Consider the following 17159-nt stretch of genomic DNA (forward strand, 5'->3'; position numbering starts at 1 on the left):
GCTTCTGTCAACCTTCTTGGTCTAATCACTGACTTGTTTGATCATTGGCCTTTTGCCTAACATCAGATGTCTCTGCCTCACTCCTGTACATCCACCTGAGACATATAGCTGTCTTGAAAAAGTGTTTGTCTGAATCCTCACCTGTTATCTAATACTAAATTACTCTGATATTCAAAGGGAAGCCCACGTGATTTATATATTTATATAAACAATTTATATAAAATCGAAACTTAATTTTTAATCCAATTTATATATAATTAAATGACTATTAAAAGGTTATTAGTCTATTTTTCTTCATCTACATTTAAATAGGTTTAATTTTAAAATTTTGCTATCTCAGCTGAGTTTCTGGACAAAGCAAAAAAACAAACTACAGAAGTCATACATGAAAGAATGACTAAATAACTTTTTGTTAGAATTAACTTATTTTGGAAAAATCTTAGAGATGATATAAATCATACCTCCCACCTAATTTTAAGGTACAGAAATAGAAATACAGTGAAGTTAGTCAAACTCGTCATTTACAGGGAGTAAACAGAAGAGATTTTGCTCAAACTCAAGTATTCTGATGGCAAGATCAGTGTTCATTTCATTCTTTCACACACGTCTTTCCAGACTTCCTCCTTTCACCCTTTTGTTAGAGGTTACCTCATTCTGGTAATTCTCTTGAATCTCTGGGTCACTACCACTAGAGGTCTGGACCATCCTGTAGACATCAAAACCTTAGTTGTGAGACCCATGATCCTTTATCATCACTTCAGCATTGGAAACTACTCACCTGGGAATAGAGCAGGAGTGAAGAAGACAAACCCAAGCCTGCTGACTGCCAGTACCATCTTGAGAAGAGAGGGATACTTCCCAGCTTGTCCAGCTTTCTCTTTCATTCTGGGGAAGTAGCTGAAACCAAAGTCCATCAGTGGCAGAAAGTCAATTGTTTCCTGAAGTTTACTAACCAAGTAACCCTTTAACTTTCCCATATAATTCAACTATGGCATCAATGTAGGATTTCAATTCCCTTCAACTCGATCCAACATGAAGAGGATGGCAAACACAAAAAGCCAAGTAATGAAGGAATACAGGGTAGACACATGGCAAGAGGATCCAAGAGCACTGAACAGTAGACACATAGGATGCACACTTGCTTGCTCACATAAACACTATTGAAAAAACACAGCCAAGACTGAACACTCAAGGTTCATATATGGTTCTGTATGAACGGGCTTTCTGGTCCCACCATAACTTGGGTAATGGCTTTTTTGCTAGAGTCCAACAGGAAGGCTGGACTTCACCACTGCACTTGTCCTGCTGCACCAGAGTTTGAATCACAGATGAAATTTCATCCTTAGCCCTGAACCTCCTACCTAAAGAGAGAAGTAAATCAACCCTCATTGGAAGTAAGGTGGTGGGGGCAGCTAGGTGGTGCAGTGGATATAGCACGGGTCCTGGAGTTCAAATCCAGTCTCAGACACTTAATAATTACCTAGCTGTGCAGCCTTGGGCAAGCCACTTAACCTCACTTCCTTGCAAAAAAAAAAAACACCTAAAAAAAAGTAAGGTGGGAATTACTCAAATGAACAACACTACATTACCTCACTTAGGTTAGACTGTTAGAGGCAAATATTCATTTTTAATTCTCCCTCTTCATCTCCCAGTACTTATTATGCAAAGTGGTGGCAGAAGATGAGGAGCTAGGGGACTTTAAAAAGACTCCATTCCTTTATAATTAATTGTAGTTCTTTTTTAAAAAGTTGTCTCTGATTCTGTGACTCCATTTGGGTGTTATGTTTTTTTTAGCAAAGATACTGAATGGTTTGCCATTTCCTTCTCCAACTCATTTTATAGATGAGGAAACTGAGGCAATTAGGATGAAAGGACAGAGTCACACAGCTAGTAAGTGACCAGATTTAAAGTCAGGAAGATGAGTCTTCCTGACTTCAGTCCCTGAACTCTATCCACTTTCCCACCCAGCTGCTCCTCCCTTATAATTAAATGTGGATAAAAATGCTTTTATTTAATCAAACAGCCAACACATATTAACAATCAACTGTATTCAAAGCACCGGCCTAGGCCATTTAAGTCATGTTTCAGATGAACTTTCTCCTTTCAATACTTGCTCAGATAAAATAAAAATTATCCCTAACTCTTCAACTTGAAGTAAAGACCATCTCTCAAATGAGGTTGTACTGGTCAGTTTTGAAGATCTCTTGTAGCTACATAAATTAAAGTTTAAAGTTTGAATGGGGGAGTAGGTTAAAATTTGAGTCAGGTAAATGAATGATACAACAAAGATTTATTTGGCCTGATCTTTTCTACCTGCATGATATTGAGTGGATGTGTTAAAGGAGAAAAATGTTATTAGGTGACTGATTTTAAAATATATGCTATATATCAATACTAGTAATGACATCTTAATAGTCATTCTGCCTGAGGTGGCATCAGTTATGTCAGACATAATGGAACAAATTCTCTTTGTTTACTTCAAATTTTCAGAATCACACGTCACCTGATATAGTAATACCTTTCCTGAGGCATCCAGAGCCTCGTCAGTGAGAAGTAGGGAAGAAGATGAGCAGATGAAAAATTTGCTGTCCCCAGGATAAAAGATAGAATGTCTACTCAGCCCTAAGAAGGCCAATGTGATCACATAGACTCTTGGGAAGAAAGTATTTCTGTTCTCTTTTGATCCAATAGCCCGAGATTTGTGTTGTAGATATAAAGAACCCATAGGATCCTAGATTTTAGAAATGAAGAAATCTTAGCGATCACAGTTCAGCTCTTCATCATACTGATAAGGAAACTGAGAGCCATTAAATGACTTAAATGGCATGTCCAAGGTCAAACAGGTGTGAAGTGTCAGAGCTGATATTTGTACTCAAATTTTCTGACTCTAAATCTCATTCATCTTCTACCAATCACACTGATGGCATATGGGAGACTATATTGTAAAGAGCACAGGACTGGGTCAGATCACCTAGCTTTCTGGTCCTGACTCTGTGAACTTGGGCAAGCTATTCAACCATTTGAAGAAGTCTCTATCTTCTCCTTTGCAAAATTAGGAGATGTTATCACTAAAGTCCCTTCTAGCTCTGAAACTCTATGAGTTAAAATAATATTAGGGGGCAATTAGGTACTATCTACTGATAGTTCTGGGCCTGGAGTCAAAAAGATCAAAGTTCAAATCTGGCCTCAGATACTTACTAGCTGTTTGCCTCTGTTTTCTGTAAAATAGGAGTAATAATGGCACCTGCCTCCTAGGGTTTTGGGGGAGATCAAAGGAGATAATAAATGAGAGGTATTTAGCACGGTGACTATTAATGTTAGCTATTATTATTAATATTATTAGTTACCAATGATAATTATGTTTGTAATAATATTTGTTTATATATCACTTACATTTTATCACTTTATTTATCACTTACATTATCATTTTACATATTTTATTTTATTGGATCCTTACACAATACCTTTATAGAGTATATTTTAGGCAGAGCTCAAGTCTCCCAGTTCCTGGCCCAGTGTTCCTTTCACTATTGTTACTATTTCAAATTGCAAAGATCTATAATTTTATCAATTTTAGATCTATTCCCTCCAAGGGTAAAAATTATGACACTTTTCCAGTGCTTTAATAGTTATTGTAACCAGAAAAAGTCTTCATCTGGAAGCTAGCCATCTGGTATTGAGTGTATCAGAATACTGTTAAGTTGACTTTCAAATGACAATATATCATTTCAGGTTCATATTTGAAACCCTGACAGGCTTGGTGGACCCTGCCAGAGCTTGCAGTCTGCTAACATAATTCAGGTTATCTCCAAGGCACAAAAAAGGCCCAGAGTAGGACCTTATCAGAGGCTATATCACATCAAAATCTCAAACAAAATACACAATAGGGAAATGAAGAGGGTCTTAATCCTTTTTGTGTGTCATAAACCTTAACAGCAGTCTAGTAAAACCTATGAACCTCAAAGTAATGTTTTTTACATTAAAAGGACCAGGTGAGCCAATAGGTACACTAATTTGAAGTGCTTTTACTATAATTTCTTCTATGCAAGTACATAGATATGTTTATGTATGTAAATCTATTTTAAATATGAACAAACATTTCATTTCACTCTGAAATAAAAAATTTTCACCCTACTATCTCTATTTTCCTTGCCTTTTGGATAAAAAAATGCACTGTATCAGTTGACTCAGCTTGGTCTGTTGAGGTATCCTTAAATTTATGTTCTTTTAAATTCAAAACATAAGATATATAGGATTATGAAGAAAACTAATTACACTGAAATACAATTAGTATAATATAAAAATAAAAAGTTCACAGATTCTTGCTAGAGGGAATTAAAAAAATTTTTAAAAATTTAAAAATTAAAAAAAATTCTACTTTGAAAAAAAAACAACTTTTTTTTTCTATCAGTAAGGAAAATTTCTGCTATCTCAAAATTACATTTATAAAGTTAGAGTTGCTGGTCCCTGTGGACCAAAGCAATTGTGCTATCCACAGGAGCAAAATTCATGTCATTGAATAAAAACACAGGGTTGCTTTTTTTATAATGCAGTTATTTTTCCTCACAAGTGGTCATCTTTACATTAAAATTCCAATGTTTTGAAAGTTTACATGCTATGAAGTATTATTTAAAATAAAGGTAGAAAGTAAGTTACTCAAGGGCAGGAACTGTTCAACATTGTCTTTGTGTGCCAAGTGCTTTGCAGAGAGTAGATGAATGCCTAATGAATGCTTGTTGAATTGAAGAAAGTTTCTCTATCTAATCATTGAATTCTCTCCTAAGAAGAATTTTTTTGCAGTTTGCCATTAAAAGCCATCTGGCAAAGGGAAGTAGGATTCTAATCCCCTTTGTCTGGCAAGACACACTCTTTGAAATAGTTCCCAGCTGCTGGATGCTTCCAAAAAGTGAATATTAGCAAACAATGCTAAAAAGTCAATGCAGGAAGCCATTAGCTGGTGGCTGGCAGCTACTGCAAGTGTCAATACCCATGATATATCAGAAAACACATTCTCTGAAGTCTGATTAGGAGCCTTGGATCTGTCAGGGTTCTAACTTGATGAAGATGATTCCAAAGGAATGATGAGGGTATGTCTTCCTTTGTGGGAGGAATGTAAACACGCATTTAAAAAGTTTGGCACTCCAAGATCATCTCTAAGTCATCAGACTAATGTACCATGATTCTCAATATGTTTTGGATACTCTGTTTTTTTCAAGTCCACATTCAGTTTGACCTATTTGTTAGCTAGGTCTGAAAGTGTTCTGGAAAAAGGCCGTGGCTGTATGGGGTTATAAAGAGAATCTCCAGAGTCATTGCACTGTTGAAAATGAAGTCAAAGCTGGGCAGTATAATAAAGTTCACTGCAGCACCCCCTATGTTCGCCTCCTTTCTTTGTCTTTTCTTCTGATCCATTAAACACGAGAGTCATTTGTGTTTTTCCTCCATCTTCCAAACAACTGGGTTGAAAGTTGTCTTCATATCCCACTATCACCTAGAGAGGAAAAGGGGAAAGAAGCAGAATTTTATAGTCACCACCCTTGGAAAAGTTCATAGAGTCACTGGAAAACAGCCAACAAAATCTGTACAAAAATGATCCCAAGGCCTCTTATGTCTCTATAAAATGAGGTTGAGAATACCTGCATTCTCGGTTCCTTAAAGGAGTATGGAGGCTAAGTGCCCTCCGTAATGTACTTTGTGAGCTTTGAAAGGGTCCTAGGAAAAAAAGCATGGTTTTATGTAAAGAGGTAACTGGTGATATGGAAAATACATTCAATTAGGAATTTAAAAATCTGGGGTTTGATTCCCAGGTGTTCCATTTATTAGCTCTATGTCCTTTGGCAAATCATGTGAACACTTGGTGAATCCCTGTTTCCTTATCCGTAAAATAAGGACATTAATATATTTCCCAAGAGGAAGCATGAATTAATAGATAGATAATTGGCCTCAGAAATCAGGAAGACCTGGACTCAAGCCTCAGCCTCTGAAACACACTGGCTTCATGCCCCTAGGAACAATATCTAACTTTCCAAGGCATTAGAGGCCTTTCTATAGGCATTAGAGATTGCAGAGTAAATCCCAAAATACAAAAGTAAAGGAATTTTCTTCACTGAAGAGGAAACATGAAATGCTGAACAAATGTAATGTTACTATTTAAGTGTATCTTTACGGATCATAAGGAGAGGAATAGGCACTATTTCAAGACCTCCAGCTAGAACATATTAGAAGCCCAGAGGTACAATTGGGGAGATCTTTTCCTGGGGTAAGAGAAAGAATGAATAGACAAGTCTTTCATTGTCATGACAAGGGAAAAAGAATTCTCATTTCAGAATAAATGGATATTAGCTTTAATCAACAAAGAGCAATAGCCAACAGAATGAAGCTAACCCTCTACCACAAACTATCCATCCTCGAGATAGAGAAGAAAAAGAAGTTCTTGCTACTCAAAATATAATTTTCCTAGGTCTAACCTCTACGCTACTTAAATTGCAACTAAAAGACAAGACTCAGGGGAAAATAGTGTTTCTACATAGTCATTTTCTTCTTTTTTTAAACAGAACACCAAACAGCAGCCAATGAGATGATGCCAAATGTGTGCCAGCACTCACATGAAAGGATCATTATGGAAATCTGGACAGGAGAGCCTTTATTTTGCTCTTTCCAATATCCTCTTTGCCCTCCTCTCTCCTGTAGGTCTGTATAAAGCTCTTTGCAAATCTTACAGCACTTTATTAATGCTAGCAATAGTTATTATTTTCTCTTTGTCTCTGTCTCTCTCTCCCACTTCACTCCCCAACTGTAGAAACCGTCTGTTGAATGAACTTACATTATTTTAAAAGGTCATTTCACACATATAGCTGCCTTCTGAATCAGATCATCCCTGACTGTACTTAGAACTGGCAACAGAAGTTTCTGAGCAAATGGGAAGTAGAAAAGCAAAATAGGATTTGGAGAATGGCATGTTAAATTCATTTTTCACCTCCTTTGAGGATGATTCCTCTACCATTGCTCTAACTTTCTCCAGCCCTGATTAGATGATTTCTACCCCAAGTTAGACCATGGCAATGACCTGTGAGTAGATAACACAGCTACTGTGACACAATGGTGCACAACTTGTTAATATTAGGTCTTGCTCATATTCAGTTTATATTTGGGTGGGGAAAAAGGAAAACTTGAGCTGCTTCTAAGCTCAGCACAGTAAAAACTGACTGGTCAATATTATGTTAATTATTTATTTTAATCCACATTTTGAAAATTCTGGGAGGCAGAAAAATGCAAGTATTATTTGACAGGGTGGAAACTGAGTCTTTGAGAAATGAGGTTATTTAGCTAAAGTCACAAAGCTTAGTAAGTAGTAGACCTGAGACTCAAATGTAAAATTTTAGCCCTCTTTCCTCCACACCATACTGTTCTGTTCTTTCTCATTCTTCACATGGAATGGCCCATATGAAATCCAACTCCTTTCTAGGAGTGTTGTTTTGATCTTCTTTATCACCCTATTCTGAACTTCCTGCTATTCTTCCCAGTTTTTCTTCATTTATTTACTGAAACAGAGAAAATTGGAGGCATACAAAAACTCCCTATCCAAAGTGATATGAAAAAAATCACCCTTTGCCTAATGATTTAGAAACTTGGATAAAGTGATTTTGGAGCCTTATTTTTATGGCAGTTTTTTAGAGACAAGCAAGGCTGCAGTGTATAGAAAACAGCCTGGCAGAGTCATGAAAATCTGAATCTAGAACTAGTCTCAGACACGTCTTACCTGTGTGACCCTGGGCAAGTCACTTTACCACTGTCTGCTTCAGTTTCCTCAACTGTAAGATATAGATAATAATAGTAGTTACCTCTCAGTGTTGCCATGAGGATCAAATGTGATATTTATAAAGGGTATAGAACCAGGTCTGACACAGAGTTATCTACTTAATAATGTTCTCTTATTCTTGGGGCTAGTTCTCTCTCTCTCTCTCTCTCTCTCTCTCTCTCTCTCTCTCTCTCTCTCTCTCTCTCTCTCTCTCTCTCTCTCTCTCTCTCTCTCTCTCTCTCTCTCTCTCTCTCTCTCTCTGTCTCATTCTTTGTCTCTGTCTTTGTCTCTCTATCTCTCTCAGCATTACTACTTTACGTAATTCAAGAATTAAATGTATTTTCTCTAAATGAGAGCAGTGTTGTGGATTCTAGAATCTGTTCATAAGAATCACTTATTTCCACAGTGAATTCACCAAAGAAGAGGTAAGGTTGTTTTTCTATCTCAGACTACAAATCTACCAATATTAATAGACCTAAAGGGGAGCAAGGGGGACTGAAGTTCACAAAGATAGCTTTTGAGAAAAGCAACACTAAGATATTCTCCATTAGTAGCATGGAAGCCACCCCATTTAGGCCTCTGTCATTGATATAGGGACTTTTGAGAGTTTCTTATTCTTCTCTCATGGCAAAATAGAAGTTTTCCATATGATTTCAGCTGGTATGCAGCTCTTCTTTCAAGTATCCTGTCTCCATGCTGGCATACTTTCTTTCTGCCTGGCACCTGGAAAGGTTAATGATTTCCTTCTTTAATCACTTCAGGTGCCACCACTGCCAATCCTTAGTCTCAAATTCCAGTTATGGCTGAGAAACTTGGGTCTGACTGAAGTTGAAAACACAGAAGTCCAAGTTAAATAAAATCTATATACAACCAAAGCTTTGACTTTATGCTGTTCCTTTTTTTTATCCTAAACTTTGGCTTTTCATTATTTAAGAAATATCCAAAGAAATTCAAAGCATTATTTGGATAGTTGACCTTTTTTTTTTTAAATGCCACTGACTATTCTAATCTGCCTCAATTATATGTAGGCAAGGTTGAAACAAAAGAAGAGTGAGAATCTTCCTTCTGAGACCTTACTTTGATAGAAGACTGCTTTAAAGTTAGAAGCAGCCTGGTACTGAATACAGGAAGAGCTTAAATCAATGATAGCTTCCTACCTGGAGGAAAGGGCAGGACTCACCTGGTTTTGTTAAGGGGAAACACCCTATCAGCTCTGAATGTTAATATTAAATATAGTTATCTCATATTGCTGGAATCAGAGATGTGGAACCCCACAATCTGGAAAATCTGGGTTAAGTGAAGTAACTTTTGTGTGTTTTACACTGGCTTTAGAGTTCTTTTCGTAAACCTTAACTTTTCACTTATTATAACTTTAAAAAAAGAAATTGTGTGTATATATTAAAACTTAATATATGTTGATATATTATGAATATATTTTATGCATTTTTGAGTTTCTAAATTTTTTCTGTGTTGTTTGCTGGCCTGTGTGTATTGTCTGCAGCTTCTGCAAAACTTACCCCCCAAAATTCTGATTTAATTTCTTATGCTGACCAATGATATATCAAAACTGCAATGGAGAAAGGCTAACTAATATTTGCAGTCAAGTCCTGGGGTTTCCATGTGAAAAACCACATGGCTTAATAACCTATTAATAACCTTAATAACCTAAAGGTTATTTAAGTCTAAAAGGTTTTAAGTCAGAATTAATCTCTAATTTCCAAAAAAGTAGATGGGTGGTACAGCGAATCTAGTGATGTGCCTGAAATTGGGAAGACCTAAATTCAAATTCAGCCTCAGACATTTATTTGCCTTATTACTTTGGGCAAACCACTTAACCTCGGACTTTTTCAGTTTCCTCCATTATAAAATGAGGATAATAATAGAAACTTCCTCCCAGGATTGTTGCAAAGATCAAGTAAGAAAACATTTGAAACTCACTTAGTGGAGAATCTTATTTCCTTCCTTCAGCTTGCCATAATACTTTAACAAATTTCATAAAGGAAATAATACAATCAAAAAGTAATGTCCATGTAGAAATGCTGCCATCACCTAATATAAAATACATCAATAATTATGTATACCTTCATATAGAAACAATATTTCCTACCACCCAATCTAATTAGAAAGAAGAACCTAGAGGATACTTGTCTTTTCGCTGGCCACAAAGGAAAAATGTTACTTGTTCCTTGAGCCTGAACTGGTTCTTCCTCTTGAAATTACTAATATCTCATGTTTCTCTTATTATAGCAAAAACACATCCTAGACCATCTCCAGTCATCTTGATCTATATATTGTTACTGGACCCAGATGGTTCTGGAAGGAGAGTGAGATTGGTGATTTTACCAGACCCCCCCCCAAATCCAACTGATTTGCAAGTCAAGGCGTGACCTTCCTGATGTTATGGTCCTCTTGGAGAAAAAGGGACAAATAACAAAAGCAAAGGGAAACAGCATGAAGGAAATACAAATTGGCTTTTGCTTTCTCTAGAAATACTCACTCTAGTTCTAGGCATTCCATAGCTAATGACTGCCCCATGCACTGTTCATTTACATTGATTAGATGGGAAAATGATGATTTGTTAGGGCGACTAATAGTTAAAGAGCTATTTGGCAACATTTCACATGGTGAGTTGTGGGTATTTTTTTTTTTTGCCTTTCCTTCTGCTCTGTGGAGGAGAGAATTTCCTGGCTCATTAATTACTGCTTCCACTTCAGTTATGCCATTAGTTAAAAGTTACAGTTTGTATTACAAACACTTTCTTTATACACACATTACACACTCCCCACATTTATTTTATTATTTCCCCCAAATTAACTATAATGTCTTAAATGGGAAATTCCCATCCTGATGGCCACCTGCAGACCTAAAGAGGCTCAGATCTTTTCTTATAATAAACAGAAATGATGCACATTATTAATACCTCTTTGGGCACATCATAGTAAATCCTGTTCTATCCTGCTCTACTAGTAAATCCAAATCCCTTTATCACTTGCCTGGCACCTGGTTAGGAATTCAGGGAGTTCCAAAGGCTTTCCCAACTGCTGCCAAAATTGAGACTATCAATGAAGATGGAAGGTTTAAAAAGGTACCTCTAATTTCTTTCAGCACACTGAACCTCAAAGAGAAAAGGCCAAGTCTCCTCTCTATGGCAAAAGATTTTTCCCAATAAATATTTATTTCTGAAACAGTTTTTTGAGGGGAGAGAGTTATGCCAAGATTAAACCCACTAAGGAAATACTCTGAGCATGATTTGTCAGAGAAACTAGTTTTTTCTTCTGTGTAGGAGACTCAAGACCAAAGGAGGGAGCCTAGGTTTAGATTTTTAATTTAATCTAAAAATAGATTTTAGAACCCAGTCATTAAATTTCAGTCATGAATATTAATTTATCAGGCAAAATCAGCTGCTAGTTCTGCTCCCAAATTGCTACATGCTGCTGTACATGCTGAAACCAACTGGCAAGATGGGCTCATTAATGGGTATGCCTTCCCTGACTAAGGCGACTTTATACCAACAGATGAGACAACAGATGGAGTCATATAAATGGAAAGGAAGGATTTTCAGAACCTTGTCAGTGAAGATAGAAAACCTGGGTCTTTACGCATGAAAATCACCCACACTGTATAATGCATTTATTGACTGACTTGGTGGGAGTTGGTGAGAGTAAAGCAGGGATGGGGGCCAGAGACAAGCAGGAAAAAAAATACAATCCCTTTGACACAATCTCCATGCTATGATTCTGGATAAAGACTTGGCCTGGCTGATATCACATGTGGTAGGATGGTCCAGCCAGGGATGCCTGGTCTTTGAGGCACTACACTGTAAGTGGTCCTGAAATAGGAAACCTAGGGTAGTCCAAAGAGGCAGCTGTATTCCCTCAAAATCAAAGTAACATTGTTGTGAGAGTCAGTTTTCTGATCTGAAGCTTAATCACTTTTAATCTAAGAGAGGTTTGCTTGTTCTTTGCAATCCAAACATAGCAAAACACCCTGAAATAAAAAAGGCAAAGAACTCAAGTCTACTCTGATAGGTCATAGCTCTATGTGTGTATTAATATTGTAATAATATTTAATACGTAATAATATTTAAATTGCCTGCTTCTTAGATATTTCTGGGATGGTTAGGAAAGACAAAAGGGTTGTAGAACTTAGAGCAGAATGATGTTTTAGAAGTCACCCATTCTGCCTTAAGAACAAGGATTCAAACCCAGATCATTTGTCTCCAGATCTATCAGTTTTTCCCACTGTACTGATATTAAAAATTTAGAGGCATCAGTTATTGTTTTCATGCTCACTAAAGACCTAGTTCAAAATCTGTTTTTTTTATGAAGCCTTTCCTACCAAATCCCAGTCTAGCATAATGCCTGGCCTGATGGATTGATATTTTAGCCCACAATAATATATCTTTCACTTCTCTGAAGTCAATTTAGGTGGATAGAGTTCTGGGTTTGAGTCAGAAAGACTCATCTTCCTGAGTTCAAATATGGCCTCAGACACTTACTAGCTGTGTGACCCTGGGCAAGTCACTTAACCCTATTTGCCTTAGTTCCTCATCTACAAAATAAATGAAAAAAGAGATGACAAACAACTCTGGTAATTTGCCAAGAAAATCCCAAGAGGGATTCATGAAAATTTGAACTGAAGAATACTTCTTTGAATTTTTCTATAAATACATATGTATAACACATATATGGATTTTTCTACCTATACAGTCAATTCTATGTAGTTCCATATTTATTCTTAAATGACTTCATTAATGGAGTGGCCATCTTGCATTCCTGAAATGCACTACTTCCTTCCCTCTCACAGAATCCCTGTCTTCCCTTTAAGATACCCCTTTTTCTTTGATATAAGTAATGGTTCTGTGGAAGGAAGTGATAGAAGGATGCAGTCTGAAATGAGCTGGTAAATGTTTAACAACCAGTTCTCCAGGGGGGAAAATGTACTTGTGGCATTTTCTCCATCAACAACAGAAAAAGAATCAAGACCTGCTTTGTAGCATTTGCTAATTTCTGAGGTGTAAATGCTCACATTGAAAATTTAACAATCAGCTCTTGCACAAGTTGATGTAGCATACTTCAGAGTTTTTTGGGGGGAAATTAAATGGTGTAAAAATAAAATATATCAATAAAAATCCATATTTAAAAAATATATAGCTTACATATAATCTATACCAAACTTTTTCTGATACCCCAACTGCTGATGGTCTGCCTTCCAAATTTGTTTGCATTCAACTACTTTGTATTTATTCACTTTATATTTATATGTGTGAATATAATATATACATATATGTATCAGTGTGTGTATAAATATATACATATATATTTATACAAACCATCATCTTCCCCAAATGAAATGTTAGCTGCTTTTGAGAAGGGATTATTTCATTCTTTGTACTTACAACCACAGTACTTGATACATAGAAAGTGATTAATAAATATTCATTGAATATATGCTAAAGTCAGAGTTAGATACATTTAAGAATGATTGAGACATTAGTGGTATGAGAGAATCTAAGGTTGGAGTCAGATACGGCAGAATGACTAGGGAATTGGAACTTGGAAAGATCATAGTTGAATGTTATGTCATTCATCAGTTCTGTGATTTTGGAATTGCATGCTCTCAAGGACTTCAGAAGTCTCTTTTTGCTCCAAAATAAGTAGGTTGGTATAGAGGATATAGTTTTCACATCCACTATATATGAAGTTGGAAGAAATGGGATTCAATCTTGGTTCTGATTATTACTCGGTTTCCGCATCTGGTTGTAAATGATACTTCTACTCCCAATTTACCAGGGTTGTAGTGTAGATCAGATGAGATAATATATTTAAAAACATTTGACAATCAGTCACCAAGTATTTATTAAACATCTCAGTCCTGGGGACATGTGAGGCACTGGAAATATAAAGACAAAACTGAAGCATTCCTCACTCTCTCAAGGAGCTTGCCTTTTATCAGGGGGCAATAGCATGTACATACATAAACATATACAAAATAAATACAAGACAAATTTATGGGAGCATAAAGCATTCAGGAAAACTTTGTGTGCTTTAAGTAGGGTTCTCTAGGAAACAAAGGATCCTAAGAGTTAATGTGAGAATGCATTTCTGACATGTCCATTGTAAAGACAATGAGATGGGAGATGGAGTTCTGTAGGTAAAGTATGGCAAAAAAAACCAGTCTGGATGGACTGTAATATGTAAAAAAGGTAAATGATTTCTAATAAGAATGAAAATAAGAGAAGAGCTTATATTTTATTTTAGAAGCAATAGGGAACCATTGGAGTTTCTTGAGCAGGGTAAATGCTATATAAGTAGATTTTAAAAATAATTATTACATAATTGTTCTAATTCAGTTGATATTAGGGGAAGAATGTACCCTCCCACGGAATATTCCTTAGGACCTCTGCTCGCTGTTTAGTCAACATTTGTTATCCATCTGAGGAGTCCAGATCAGGACAAAAACAATTGAACATACAATCCCATGTGCTCTTATCTAAGCATCAAAATACTGGTCCATATAAAACAAATCAAAAAGAAATAAAGTTTGCAATGGGAAAAATGACAGTGTAAATATTTTTTTTGTTAGGATAAATGAAATCAGAGGTCAAAGTTGTGTTAAAAGTTGTCTAGTCTATGATGGGAGAAGACTTATGATAAGTCCCCCAGCAAGAATCACAGCCAATAGATGGTCTGACTGGCTAATAGAATAGATCTCATTTGACCATAAATGGCCAACTGTTAAGCTAAAAACTCAGTTGGCCAAGACAATAGGCATGCTATATAGGAAAAGAGGAAACAATGATTATCTTTTCTGGTATTCAGTAGAACTTCCATTATGACAAGTAAAAGATTAAGCTATGAGAGATTATGGTTACAATATCTTTGAGGATTCAAGAGAAAATTAAACATCTTTCGCCCTGGCTTCTTGAAAACTTCCATGAACAGGCTTGGTTTCTGAGAAGAAATTGGATGAAGAGAAGCAATGTCATCTTTGACACAGCCACTGGTTGAAATTTGGGCACACTAGGAAAAACTTGGATATATATATATATATATATATATATATATATATATATATATATATATATATATATATATATATATGTATACACTCATAAAAACTTAATTGATTTATAAAGCTGAGCTAAATTACAACCTTCACATATATAATCTCATTTGGATCCTCATAACAAGCAGTGAGATTAGCAGGACAAATATGATAATCTCCATTTTACAGATGAGGAAACTAAAGCCACAAGAAGTCAGGTGACTTCTCCAAGCTATAGTTAGCTTGGATAACTGGTATATATTATTGTTTTTGTTGTTCATTTGTTTCAGTTTTGTCTAACTCCTTGTGACCCCATTTGGGATTTTCTTGGCAAAGATACTGGAGTGGTTTTGCAGCAGAAGAAATATTCGGCAGAGAAAAATGTTATGCTAATGAATAATTAATCTATTCCCTCTGTCCTGACCATAGTTCATCTAATTCCTTCTGTGCTGGTCTTGTATGAACAATATCATTTAATGAGTCTGACTTCCAACCCATTGCTATATAAATAGATCACTCTTTTTGTTATCTAAATGGAAAACACCTGGAGTGGAATATAAAAGCTGTCTTTACCAAAGCTGGTTGTTGGGCTCCCAGCCTTTATCTCTGGACCTTCAAAAAGTTACAACTAAATATATTGAGTTAGACCCTGAAAATGATTCCTCAGGTCATGCACAGTAAACTTAGTCTTGGTCTAAATATTACCCACTACTAAATCCTTCCCTAGCAATCTCCTACTTCCTCCCAGAACAGATACCATGCCATGCTTTCCTTTAAAGTTCTTACCTTTATCTCTGCCTACTCATTATCCCATTAGTAGATCGGTCCAGTTGCAATAACCTTATAACTGTCCTCACTTTCTCTCTTTACTTTGCTAAATTTCCCTTAAAAAAATCTAGCCTGTATTATTGTTTAATCCCTTTAATTAACCCAAACCCTGTTGTCTTCATCTCTAGTATCAATTTGCCATTTCCTTCTCTAGATCATTTGACTTGCCCAGGGTCACACAACTAATACATGCCTAAGGCGCATTTGAATTCATGAAAATGAGTCTTCCTGAATCCAAGTCCCCTGCTCTATCTACGTCACCCCGTGGATGCCCTGGAGCCAGTATGTAACAGCTAAGAATTGAACCCAGGTGTTTTAACTCTCTAAGATTCTTTCCACAATGCCCCACTGCCATATTTAAACAAAGAATCAAAGACATTTAAATATAGTGGCAATTCTTTCTAAACAGTGGCCCAAATTACTACATTCTATAAAAGGAAAATCTGGAGCTCTCTCTATGAACTACTCTTAAGGGAAGCCAGTATCAAGCGCAGATGGTTGGCTGGCTGGCTGGCTGGCTGGCTGACTGGCTCTTATCAACAATGGCATTACTCTACGAAAGTGGAACTTGGCAGGGCCTCCTGATTCCCACAGGGCTCAATCTGGGCCATCAGATGAAAGGCTATGCTGTGCCATGGCAGGGCTGTGTCAGTGAACACAACCCCACAATCTGGGAACCTTAACAGGAAGAATTCAGCTGAAACTCAATGATAATTCAGAATCTTCAACCTGACATGGGGCACTTTCTTCATGATCTGGCTCATCATCTTTCCATGTTTGTATATTTTATTGACAGGTTAGGTGATTTGTATAAATTGAAATGGAATCATTTTTATTTTCATTGTAGTCCGAGGTAGATCCATGAAAATTTCACACTTTTGGTTTGCTTGATTTCTCTCCAGGCTCCTCAAGTTGCTCTGATTAGGCTCATTTGTCTATAAGAATTTTGAAAAATTCCCCTAAACTATTTTCATATAAGTTGGTAGCCAAATGAGCAGCAACATGAAGACTCAATCAACCAATACATTTCCTGGGATGGGTAGTTTGTAGGGAGAAGAACTGAAACCAAGTCCCAACTTCACTGTTTATTAGTTTTGTGACCTTAGACAAGCCATTTAACTACTTAGAGACTCAAATTACTTATCTGGAATGTGGATAAGGCTATTTCCACTACTTTATTGATTTCACAGTTTTGTTTTAAAAGATTCAATGAAATAAGGAGTGTGAAATGTCTTTATAATAATAAAACATAACAAAGATATAAAGTCATTTCTAATATGATATGCCAATGGCCTGTTAGATATAGGGGTAGGTAGGGAATACAAAGAAAGAAGAAGACATGAACTTTTGATTACACTGATCAATACAATGATCCATGACAATTCCAAAGAACTCACAATGAAATATTCTATCCATCTCCAGAGAGAGAGAACTGAAAAACTCTGGGTACAAATTGATACATATTTTTCCACTTTATTTTTCTTGC

The 17159-nt window shown here is 36.3% G+C and overlaps 1 protein-coding gene across 3 annotated transcripts in view; it reads right to left on the minus strand.

Annotated features, from left to right (window-relative positions):
- Positions 1–17159, minus strand: part of CEMIP (cell migration inducing hyaluronidase 1) — a 230394-nt gene that overhangs the window by 106372 nt on the left and 106863 nt on the right. For 2 of the 3 annotated variants that reach the window (XM_074234001.1, XM_074234000.1), the window contains one exon: positions 779–5491. In XM_074234001.1, coding sequence (XP_074090102.1) covers positions 779–977 — 199 coding nt within the window. In that variant the 5' untranslated portion in view covers positions 978–5491. The remainder of the gene's footprint in view (positions 1–778; positions 5492–17159) is intronic. The other variant, XM_074234002.1, reaches the window with a different exon arrangement.

The sequence above is a fragment of the Macrotis lagotis genome, chromosome 4, assembly GCF_037893015.1.
Source record: "Macrotis lagotis isolate mMagLag1 chromosome 4, bilby.v1.9.chrom.fasta, whole genome shotgun sequence".
In the NCBI taxonomy this organism is placed as follows: domain Eukaryota; kingdom Metazoa; phylum Chordata; class Mammalia; order Peramelemorphia; family Peramelidae; genus Macrotis; species Macrotis lagotis.